Source organism: Lutjanus erythropterus, chromosome 11, assembly GCF_056507025.1.
Source record: "Lutjanus erythropterus isolate fLutEry1 chromosome 11, fLutEry1.hap2, whole genome shotgun sequence".
Taxonomy (NCBI): Eukaryota; Metazoa; Chordata; class Actinopteri; order Lutjaniformes; family Lutjanidae; genus Lutjanus; species Lutjanus erythropterus.
Window position 1 is genome coordinate 24,387,322 of NC_139327.1, and position 12,351 is coordinate 24,399,672.

General features: G+C 39.2%; 1 protein-coding gene across 1 annotated transcript; it reads right to left on the reverse strand.

Moving 5' to 3' along the window:
• Positions 1-882: 882 nt before the first annotated feature.
• Positions 883-12,141, reverse strand: LOC146319181 (von Willebrand factor A domain-containing protein 7-like). Its single transcript, XM_084729776.1, has 16 exons — positions 12,021-12,141; positions 8,746-8,948; positions 8,376-8,648; positions 8,189-8,282; positions 7,897-8,031; positions 6,585-6,771; positions 6,311-6,486; positions 6,010-6,122; positions 5,791-5,907; positions 4,399-4,605; positions 4,183-4,315; positions 3,111-3,260; positions 2,437-2,529; positions 2,081-2,346; positions 1,648-1,941; positions 883-1,366 (listed from the first exon to the last, which is right to left on the reverse strand). Exons 2-16 carry the CDS (start codon positions 8,923-8,925, stop codon positions 959-961), a joined length of 2,826 nt encoding a protein of 941 aa, XP_084585902.1. The 5' UTR covers positions 8,926-8,948; positions 12,021-12,141; the 3' UTR covers positions 883-958.
• Between the last annotated feature and the right edge of the window lie 210 nt (positions 12,142-12,351).

Genomic DNA, 12,351 nt, shown 5'->3' on the forward strand with positions numbered 1-12,351 from the left:
CCATCTGTTATTACAACATGTCACATTTTATTCCCTGATGAAAAATTATCACCTGCCACCTAGGGGTGCCGGACACCGTTCACATGAGAAACAATCTGCATGTGTACATGGATCCAAGGATTTGTCTGTTCACTTTTAGAATTTAGGTTGGCTCACAACAGAAATAAATACATTCACTAAACAGAAGGCAGAGCACAAAAGGCATCAGACTCTAAAATAAATAACAAAAATTACCTTTATAACAGCAGTAATAAGCTTCATAATAGCTAAGCTACCAGTGATACATGCAAACCGCCAGAAAATCAGTTTAAGACGTGAGGCTGCACTAATCAGTTTTGGCCACAAGAGGGCGTATGAAATCCACAACGGGCTGAGAGACACAAACCCTCATAAAGTTTAAATGATAATAAATCAGTTAAAATCCAGAACAAAACTTTGTATGGGCATGAATGCAATGGTCCTTAAGAGTGGAAGTTGTGGAGAAAAGTTGGAGGTTTTTATTTGCTGTCACAACAAGGTCATAATATTTACACATCCAAATGGTTTTGCCTGAATCACTGAAGATTTTATAAGGCTCTGCTTTAATTTTGCGTTAATTCTGCCATTACTGGCTGCTTGCTTGTCAGGCGCTTTTTGTTGGGCATATCTACTTGTAACGCACAAAACTCACTCGACCCCACCTGATACATGACAAATTGTCTGGTACTGTTGAGTTCAAGTCAGTTGGCAGTTTTAGCATAGAAGAGGTTTATCAGAGCTTTTCCTGAAAACAGCTGTTTGCTGCGCAGTCTCATTATTCTTAACCATAAAACAAACCATAAGGCAAATGCATAATAAAAACTACATTGATCTAAAAAAGCTTGTTTTGTGGGTTTGCCTTTTCACATTACTTACATAGTCAATTCAATGTCAATTAAAGATTTAGGCAGCTTTAGCTATTATAAACTGTGACATGGTGTCACTGGATGCCCATTTCTGTCAGTATACGGAGCCCTAACGCCATTATACTCAGGCAAAGAAGAGGCGACGGTGTGACTTTGGTGGAGAAAGAGATGGCAGACTGTGAGCCTTCCCGGAAAGAGTAGGAACAAGTGCCAACATTACCCACCCGATCCACAACCTGCAGCTGCATCTCAGGCGAACAACAGGAGGCGCTGTAGGACACCAGCGTTATGTTCTCATTGCTAGCATCCAGGCTGGTGTTCAGGGTCCCGTTGCCCTTTTTGAGGGTAACATTTCTGACACCGGTCCCTTCAGCCCCATCACTCACCCGGACAGAGAGATCCCATGAGGACAAGCTGCAGTTTTCAGAGCAGTTGGACCGCAGGTTGAGCAGCTCACACGCTGGCTCAGTGAAATCCGTCAGCTATCGGGAGAAGACAGAGTGGATGAAGTCAGACACGTCTGTGAGTTAACCAACAAACATGAGGGTAAAGGAGTGCAGAGAGACAGACATTAATGCTTTATTTTATGGGTCTATAATTTTTGAATAATTTCACAATAGTGTCCAATAAGTTTTCTGAAAAGAACTATGGGAATTGTTACTATTACTATCATCATCATTATTATTATTATTAATAATTATTGTGGCAGACAAGGTAAGTGTGTGTTAAAACCAGGCCAATGTGAAATAATAATTAACATTACCGTGTTAATGACGGAGATACGCAGCACAACATAGTTTGTATCTTCACTCCCCGGAGCCTCGGCTTCAATCGTCAGGGTGATGTCAGTACCCGATGGGGTGTTGAGAGGAGCTGAGAGGGTCACTGTACCATTAGCACTCTTCCCAGCCTCCAGAAATAAACTGGTTGGAAATGTTGAGTCATAATGTAGATTGTTGGTGGCTCGGATGGTGAAGTTTCCCCCTTTTCCACTGGTCATCACAGAGAAGGGCACAGTGAATGGTGTTCCTGGTGACAAGATGCTGTTTGAGTCAGCCTAAATACAGAGGGCAGATACAAAGACAGGAGCTCTTTTACCCTCTTTTATAAAGTGAACATGTAAACTTTTAGCTGCTGCATATCCTCTCATGCTTGATGTTCCTGTGACACAGTGATACTGTAAGATCAGTACTCACAGTCACAGTCAGATTGGAGGTCCTGAAGTTGGTGGACGACTGCCTTCGGAAGACCACTGAAGCTCCAGAGTTCACATCCTCTCCCTTCACTCGGACCACAAACGCTGTCGATGGTGTCCTGTCAGCATGAACTAAGAAGTTCCCGCTCCCCTGTGGCTCCACGACTCCTTTAATCTCCTCTGACCCCGATGATTCAACCAGGGTGACTTCTGTCACCTTGGCAGTGTCACTCCCCGCTAAAGACACCAACAAGCTAACGTTGGCATCTTTAAAGACAAAGAAAATCCATTAAGTCTGACACGATAACGTTATGTTACGCCATATCATAAAAGCCACATCATGACAGATGACTTTACCGTCTTTGGGACGTGTGTCAAGTGCATCAAATCCCCCGAACGGGCCCTGCGATGCCTCCACAAAGTCAAACACGAAGTCAATAGGGCTCTGACCTGAAAATTAAAGAACAAAAGATAAAAAAGCTGACTAAACAGCCATATGCCCTTCCTAGTTCTTCCTACCTACAGTGGCCTTTAGCATGATGCTTATGTGCCCCAAAACTTTAAGGATGGATTAGATTTAGGCAAAATTCATGTAATGGCATTAATAATTGTCAAAGGATTTCTTCTGGACTGTATTGGGACGAAAGTGGACAGACTGACACAAGACATCCCTACAGCCGTGCCGATAACATGGCTAACAAGAAATTAAACTAAACAACTGAACAATTAAAGCTAGAGAAACAGAAGCTAAACCTGACGTGAGCTGGTTTTTTGAAGGTCATTTCAGTTCAATACAGCAGATACAATAAGTCAAGCCACACGGGACAAAATTACCTTCCTTCCTGCACCCGTATGCACATGAGGTGCATACGGGTGCAGGAAGGAAAACACTCTGAGTTTCAAACCAAAACAATTATGTTTTGGACACAAAGTGAGGAATGTTCACTTGTAACTGATAAGACTAACATGCTCTCTAACAAATATAGTTAAATATTCATATCAAGATAAATAAACCATGGAGTTCTTCTTACCTATGACCTTCAGAGTGTAGGGATTAGTTGACTCCATTTTTATTTCCCATCTTCCAACTTGGTCTTTTATACGCAGAGTTATGAAGTTTCCCACTGACTGGGACGAGGTGATCAATGATCCTGTCGTGCTGGTGCTCTGCTGAGATACACCTTCAAACAAAGAACAATAAGCTCGCTGGCAGGAAACTGCGACAAGAATTATCCGACTTGATTATGCAACATACTGATAGTTAGATGTGCTGCATTTAACATTTAAATAGAAATATTTTCACATTATTTTGAAAAGAATATAACTGCAAACAAATGCTTGAATCAGTGAGTGGCAGACCATCGTGCAAGAAATGATGAAATCTGAAGTTAATTTGCTGTCCAACAGTCACAGCCAGAGGCAAGAAAGAAAAAAAAAGTGGTGATCCATTTTCTAAGTCTAAATTATTATCTCTCCTGTGTTTATGATCAGCAATTTTAATGAAGCAACTTGATTTTAGTCCTGCATTTAGGTGTTATTAATACTGCTTTGCTACATAAAGCCATCGAGCAAATTCCATTAAAAAAAATTGCAGATGTGTAAAATGTGATGTAGAGGACAGTAGAGGCTGCCTATGTTCTGCAATTATATTTGGAAAATTAACACATACTGATGAAAAAATAAAAGAAAGTTTTAAGGGACAGTTCATCACAATTTCCCCCTCTGACCTGTAGTGCTATTTAACCCTTTGCTCAAGATAATCCACAGCTTTTGCTCTGAGCAGTTTCTTTCTGCTGTATAATCTACCAGAACTACCTATACTAGAAAGAAAGTAGTTCCTACACAAAACTGCCAATAACAAGTTCTGTGAATTATCTTGAGTCACCAGGTCATGATTTTTGGAAAAAGAGGGTTTAGAATTTTTCAAATGTATTTTTTGGGGGCTCTGAGCACCACAAGCTGCGTACCATTTAGTTCCATTATATTGGAGACAAGACAGGCACCAAGGAAGGAAAAATGGCACTACAGGCCAAGGGAAAAATATATATTTTTAATACTGTCCCTTTAACTAGCATTCATAAAGACAAAAAACAGTATTTTTACCTGTGGGGCTGGTGAGAGTGAAGGTGACGGAGCGTCCAGTGATGTAAACTGTAGGGTTTGTTATAGTTTGATCGACTCTAAAAGAGAAAGTATCTGTTTTTCCTGGGCTTCGGGCTGCCTGCAGAAGGGTCACCTGTCGATCACATTAAACAGATGACACAGCCGAAATCTTTGAGTTGACAGAATTAACTAGCGGTGAGATCTTTGTGACATTACCAGAGAGGAGCTGGAGGATTCTGCTATGACGCCGACGGCCACAGGGAGCTCGTTCTTTGAGACTTCAATAACCTGACCTCCTGAAGCCTGAGCCAAGTCTCTGTACAGCTGAGCATCAGATACCCCTATCCTACCATGACTCTGCTGTTTGTCATCACTCCGTCTTCTACGATTGACCACAGTTGAGCCACTAATCATGAAGTTCACCTGGAAAGAGAAAAAGAATGAAAAGCGGGTTAACTAAATCAGAAAGGTTTATAGTAACAATTAATGTGAGTAAGAAGTATAAATGAAAAATATATATGCGGTAAAATCACAAACCGAACATTTCCTACCGCAGCTGCAGCTGCACAAGTGGTGGCTTTTATTTTGTAGGAGTCACAGCAAATACAATGTTTGTTACAATTAGTCAGGAAGCTTAGCTTTGCTGCCTTCATCAAAAGTGTGTCTAGAAAATGAGAAAGTTTTCAGCATGTTTTGTCAGCGGACCAGTTTGAAATACTGCAGGGAGTAATGGGGAGCAGCACAGTGAGCTGTTAGATTTCCCATATTATTTGGAGCCTGTTCATAATGATGAGATTGATAAAACTTAAAATATTAAGCAATAATAGGCTTAGTAGGCCTAAATTATTATTTTTTTTAATTATTTGAAAAGTAAGTGCCTGAAAAGTGCCAGAAAATTTCCCTTATATTACAATTCCAATGTTGACAGGCATGAACCAGACAAATTTGGTATTTTGTCTTAAAAAAAAATACAGAAAAGATGAACAGATTCTGAAAATTATATCTGACTGTTTTTTATTTGATCATCAACTAATGTACTAATAGATTAATTGTTTATATTCACATGAAAAACCAGCTAGCCCACAGTTTGCAAGGCTGGGGCAGAGAAGCATGCACGACACAAAAACACACCTACTTTTAAATATCATTATCAACATTATAAAAGACTAGAATAGGGCCTGTTGACAGGTTTTTGGATATTATGTAGAACGTATATCAGTATATTAAAGCTACAACAAATTTGGAGGCCCCTGTGAACAAAAGCAGCGGTATTTTCACCGCCATAACCACAGAATATAACGTCAAAAATACAGTTGTCTTAGTAAATCTCTTTCTGCTTCTATTCAGTTAGCTAAAGTCACTATAACAGAAATAGCCAATCTCCTCACGGATGGTCTCGTTAACTTATGTAGGTCATTCAGTGGCATCACTGATAAATTGAGACTGTTTCATTATCAGTTAAAAAACTTCTTGTAGTAGCTTTAATTGGAGCAGCTGCATGGAAACAGGAATATTAGCAGAATATTCATTTTCATTATCAAGAAATAAAGCGAAGAAGATGTAATTCTACACCATAGGTTTGTCCATACCGTCACAATAGATACTGACCACTGATTGGGTGCGCTCTATGAGGGCGATCACTGTGTTTTTCAGGTGTTTGTCTTTAGCAGGTGCGTCCGTGAAGAGGAAGATCTCAGAATTTGAAGGAGCGCCACTTAAAGCCAGCTATGAGGAAGAGAATATAAATTAACAAGGATAATTTTACACACCAGCAGGATTTTTGTGGCAGATTTTTGAAAAAAAAGTAAAAGCCAGACTTCACAGCACCTGAAGCCCGGAAAGACTCAGTTCTGCTTCATCTCCTCCTCCGGATGCTGACAGCGTGTTAAGAACAGTCATGAAGACCTTTGGGTCTGTCGTCTTTATCAGCGGCCCAAAATCTTCAGGGTTCAGGTGGAGACAGGAGAAAGAAATGTGTTTTCATTCTTCTTCTTATCTTATCTTTCTTATCATATCACGACACATTGGGAACATTTCAAAAGATGATGCACGTTTTTACTACCAGAAACACTAAATAGAATAGTTCATTGTTATAACTGTTAATTATATATCATCCTGAATATCCTACCTGGATCATTGAAAGGTACAAGAATGTAAGCTGCAGGTTCATTCTCCGTTCCAACTTCACTGTTGATGATGAAGGATGTGACGTTCCTCACTGCTGCGATGTCATCACTCATGCTTTTTGTGGTGTCGACCACGAAACAAAGAGCTTTACTGGATCCTTTGGAGATTCCAATCATCCTAAAGGATAGAAAACAACAAATAAAACCAGGAGATGGGAAGAATCTGTTTTGCCTCTATACAGCACATAACCGAAACAAGCAGAATGGGCTTCATACTCTAGGAATGGTCTGCCACCAGCCGCCCCTTGAATGTCCTCTAGCAGCTCACTGGTTGCAGCTATCGCCATATTTGCTGCGTCGGTGTGGAGATGTCCATGGCTGGCGTCAAAACTGTCTTTGTTGATCCCACCTTTAGGCTCGATGGTACTTGTTTGATCAACTGCTCCTCCATGACTGCATTTACCTTTTCAGCAGTATGAAAGAAAGAAGATGAATGCACAAATCTGTTTTGTTTTTCATTTTCCGAGGAGTTTTCTACCGGTTAAATGTTTTTACTTGTGCAGATCATTGTGTGCAACTTTTTTTTTTACTTTGAATATTTTGTAGCAATTAAAAATCTTTAAGTCTGCCATTATCCTCCATAGTGCCTCTGTGAAAAAATGCTACAAAGGTGCCTTCTTGGATGCTGTTGTGTTAGATTAAACAGGCCCTCAAGTGTGCGCTTCCAGTAGAGGAAGCATCTAGGGTGTCCTTCCAGTGGAAAAAACACCACAACAGGGAAAGAGGGAAGTCAAGTGTGCATAACAATAGAGAAGTGGAATCAAAGCTTTAACAGAAAAGTTCACAGCTCAGTTTTCTAATGCAGCAGTGTGAATGAAGAGAAACTAAATCTTTGTCCATTATGCACAGACCGGGGAACTTGACTGCTGGAGTATTTCTTCAGTCCATGTTTACTGACCCCACAAAGCCTGTGTATGTGTATCCTGACTTTTTTTTACAATAAATCTAAAAATTTAATTGAAAAATAATCAAATTAAAAGTTCCAGAAAAGGCACTTAAGTGGACCTTGAGTTGGATTTTTTTTTCTATTTCTAAATGTCACTTCATGCTGTAACAAAAGTCGCATTTAAAACTTTCCATATAATGTGACACTGAAACATGTGAAACTAGGCAGGTATTGATTCTAATCAGCTTTTATAAAACTATCAGAATATCTGGTTGTACACTGTTGATTCTGTCATGATAAAACTGGTTTTAAGGATAGAAAACAACAAATAAAACTAGGAGATGGATGGTTAGGTTTGTTTAATAACATACAATATTCACATTCCGTGATGGAGGAAGTATTCAGATCCTTTACTTGTGATGATGTAAAAATGCTTGTAACAAGTAAAAGTCTTGCATGAGAAATTCTACTTCACTAAACATACATAAGTATAGCAGCAAAATATACTTAAAGTATTAAAGTAAAAGTACTTGTTTCATCCCAGGAACATATCTGTATGTTTATGTAAACTCTCTTCTATATGTTTAGTCATAATGCTGAAAGTATAATTCTGTGACATTAGTGGTTTAATGAATCATTTACCTTTTGGTTTTGTTGAGACTACAGGCACAATACCAAAATATCCAGAGGTCAGCACGCCCTCCCGTATGATGTCCTCCAAGATGTTGTTCCTGCAGTCGTCTCCATCACAGTTGCGACATGTCGCTCTGCTTTCCTCTGTGTAAGTGTGAATCAGCATTTTTATTATGTTTTCTGTGAAACAGTTTCTCTGCAGTCATGTCCAAACTGCATTCCTCATCAGTGTCGCCATCTGTTTGTCAGCATAGCTGAACAAAGACAGACAGACAGTCACGTGATCATGCCATCTATTTACCTGCTATTTTACCAATGCTGGTGTCTGATCTGATCAGATTGGCGTTTGGCTGTTTGTTTCCAATTTCCACCCAGTTACTATGACTGTAGAAATCCTTCAATTAAATAAAAGTAGATGAAGGTTAATATCCATCTTTTTAACAGTTATAAACAGCATTAGTACTACTTTTAAAAACAATGATAAATACCTGTAAAGGATGGCAAATCTCTCCCAGCTTCTGCCTCGCTGCCTCATAATTTTCCTGCTTGATGCTTGCTTTGACAGCCAGAATTCCCTCAGTGATGATTTTCCGTCCTTGAACAAACATTTCTTCATCAAAGTGGAAGCTTGCATTAAGGGCATGACGGATGTCCACCCTTATATTCATCAATGTGATGAATGTTATGGCTTGGCGGAAACTCTTGGACGACTTTGGTGCACCACAGGCTGTAGCAACAGCTCCTGCAGTATAAGGCTGTGGCTGCACACACACACATACAGACAAAGTAAAATCGTACTAATGTTACTAGAAGAGACGTATTCATTTTTTAAGTAAGTAAAGTGAAGTGAATTCTTACAGGAGGAGTGAAGTCTGTTCCCTCAGTTTGGGCCAGAGCACGGCACACCTGCACAGCGGTGTTTAAAATTGCTCTCTCAGTGATTTCCAGGTGATTCAGAGACTTTCCTGGTAATATCCCAAAGCTCTGAGCTCCTGTGTGCAGGAGCAGGAAGCACAACACAGCCAACCCTGAAGACATCACTCCTCAACTTGGCAGAGAGTCTGAGGACAACAGAAAAACATTTATTTAACTCTACAGCACAACAGCATGGCTGCTGTTGTTTTTGTTGCTATTGTTCATACTGTGTGTGTGTGTGTGTGTGTGTGTGTGTGTGTGTGTGTGTGTGTGTGTGTGTGTGAGTCATCATAGCAAAATGTAGCTGAACTGGCACAGAAGTACTTGTGGCAGGTGTGATGATTCTGATGGAAAATTATCAAGGCGTTGGTATCACGACTGTGGAAGGGTCAGTCACGAAACTTAACAGGTGTGTAGTTGAGAGAATTAAGGAGGTTGGAAGCAAGGGCAAGTATTAAATTTCATTGCCGGGGTAGGAGTCCGGAAGCGGACACCTAAGGTGCTGCCCAAAGTACTGAATTATTAATGTATATAGTGGAAACCTGTATTACTATTGTATGCTGGGTAGTTGTAAGGGGTGTACCAGCATGTTTAAATGTTTTTAATAATAATAATAATATTGCACTATAAGGTGCTTCCATATGTGTAACTACACAAAACACAATTCAACACAACAACAACAAGGCTGTCATCTGTAATTTTTTGCCAATTCAACATTTCTAGTAGGCTTTTTTATATTTCACAGTTTTATTTCTACTAAATTCTCCATCCTGTCACAAACTAACCTACTCACCTTACTTTCCTCCTCTCCCCACATGCACACACCTCTGGTCTCTTACACACACCGGCTCACTTCACCCCTCCTGTCTGTTCCTCTCTGCACCTTTACATTTTGTGTCTGATCTGTTCACTTTCTTCATCAGCAGGATGTTTTTATAAAGTCGCCCAAACAACACAACTCGCGTTTTTTGGAGTTAATGACGGAGTCTTGCACAACGATCAAACTATGGTGGTGCCGAGTGACATCACAAGTTTTTACTAAACAATTGTACGAGGAGACATAAACGCTATGAGAGTGAACAGGTGATGGAGGGAAGGAGGGAAGGAGGGGTACAGCGAGGGCAGCAAATATAAGAGCAGATCGTCCACTAACTAATCGTGGACAGCGTCACTTTCTCAAACAGATAAAAAAAATTAAAAATGCCAAAATAGGTCACAAAATATATTTAATAACGTCTATTTATAGGAAACACTGATACCGGAGGTCAGAGTTTACCTAACGGATACTCGTCTCATAGCAACAGCCAATGTGTGAGGGGATAGCTGGCAGTGGACCAAACCACTGTGTGGCATAAAAGGTGGGACTCAATCTTTCTAAACTTAAAAAAGAATTTATTGCGTCCATGATATAATAAACACAAGTGCTTTCAATGTATATCGTTTTGTTGTTTGGTACTATATAGTTATGTTTACAATGATATACTGAAGGGGGCAACTCTGTGGTTTTCTCGGGGGTCGGGGGTCTGGACGTCCCCTGTCCCATCCACAATTTCTGCCCTTGGTTGGAAGAAGGTAAACATTTAAAATTATATACAGATTGGCCATAGAGATAGAGATAAAATAAAATGATTTTACATGGAGTAGTGCTGAGGATGAATTAAACAGTCTCAGAGCCTGAGGGAAGAAGCTGCTTTGTAGTCTGGTGGTACCAGCAGATACTTCTGTATGTCCTGTCTGATGGCAGTATGATGAGGGTATATGGGTACTGTGTTCAAGTATCCTTTGGGCTCTGTGCAGACACCTCACCTCACCAATATCATTGATGCTCTGCTGATGGATACTAATGCACTAATGACTAATAATGTTTATTCTGTAATTGGTCTCAACTAAATCTGCACTGATTTTTTTGTCTGTAATTGACAGTTATCTTTAAATGGCCTTTTGTTAGCACCAAGACAGGTTTGTACCTTCATAAAATCACTTGTCAGCATTGACTAATAAACTAACTCCAGCAGTGCTGCTGATCTCAAAGTCTAAAAAAACAAACAAACAGAATTTTGATTTAGTGGAACACCTTTATTTCATGACACAAACACTTAAAGACAGGCACTCCCAAACTTAAGACTTCCACGGCCCACTTTGAAATCTGAAAATCTTCTGCGGCCCACCGCAACTTTTGATCACAACTCTAATCAACACACGGCACTAATCATATCAATGGCAAGATATAAGATCATGTTAAAGGTCACCAAATTAGATCAGATAAATAAAGAATTAAGTGTAATTTAAATCTCATGGCTTTGTTTTCTAAGTTCTGATTTCTTTTTAAAGAATTAATCATTAATATTTTATGGTAATTTCAAGCTTATAAACTGAAACTTAAAAACTTAATTTTTCATGACCACCTGCAGGGCCTTCATGGCCCACCGGTGGGCACCGACCCACACTTTGGGAATCACTGCTCTCAGAACCAGCTCACACCTCAATACTGGAGCTGGCAATTGGTTAAAAATTTCAGTTCAGTTTATCATAATATTAGGCTGTGATTAATCACAATTAATCACAAATTCATAACACTTCTATATTTACTTGTTTTTAGGGCTGCAACTAAATATTATTTTCATTGCTGATTAATCCAGTGTCCTAAAATATATATATATAAAAAAACATAAAATATTCACATGTAGAAGCTAGAATCAGAGAATATTCAGGGGGTTTTTTCCCGACAAACTGAATCAAAACGATTAATCAGTTATCAAAATTGCTGTTGATTAATTTAATAAGGGATTAATCATTGATTAATCAATTCATTGTTGCAGCTCCACTCAATACAACAACCTGCCTTATGTAACAAATGTAGTTATAATGACTGATTACACACAGCCTGCCTATAAAACTGATATAAGACTCAATCTTCTGTCAAGTTCACAATAGAATAAATCTAAGATTAAAGCATAAACACTTTAGAAAAATGGTCATTTATTTCAGCTGAAAGACTTAAAACTAATCATAACTCTTTGAGCTCACGCTTAATTTCTCGTGTAGAGTATGACAGCTGACTTGAAGTCCAAGAATAAATAAATAAACTCAAAAACACAATTTCCTTAAAGATTTTTCCTCCTGTGTTACAACACATGGTACTTTTAGATCATGGTCTGCATAGTATTAAAATCTGCTGCCTTTCTTTCAGGAAATAGAAATATGAGTTAAAAGCGTACCTTACCTTACTGTAGCTGCTGATGCCGTGCTGCACACCTTCTCATTACTGTGTTGACAGCTGCGTCACAGTGCTTCACGGTCAGGGCGGGGACATGCAGGACTTGTTCAACCTGTTGCTTTGGTATGATTCTGTTGATGAGAAACATGATCATCAGTGGCATTTTACTGTCAGTTTGGTAATGAAGCCACTACCAGACTGATGCCACAGAAACACCTGAGATTTTTCTCTTTAAAGTTTAGATTATTTTAGTTTATTTTATCCTAATGTGTAAAAATCAATATAACTTTTTTTGTTTTTGTCAGAATCATTGCCTAAACAGTAGTTATAGA

Coding starts and splice junctions, on each gene's coding strand:
- LOC146319181 (XM_084729776.1), bottom strand. CDS start 8,925: ATGTCTTCAGGGTTGGCTGTGTTGTGCTTCCTGCTCCTGCACACAGGA. Junction 4,316..4,398: donor AATCCTCCAGCTCCTCTCTG/GTAATGTCACAA, acceptor TGTGATCGACAG/GTGACCCTTCTGCAGGCAGC. Junction 2,347..2,436: donor TGACACACGTCCCAAAGACG/GTAAAGTCATCT, acceptor TTGTCTTTAAAG/ATGCCAACGTTAGCTTGTTG.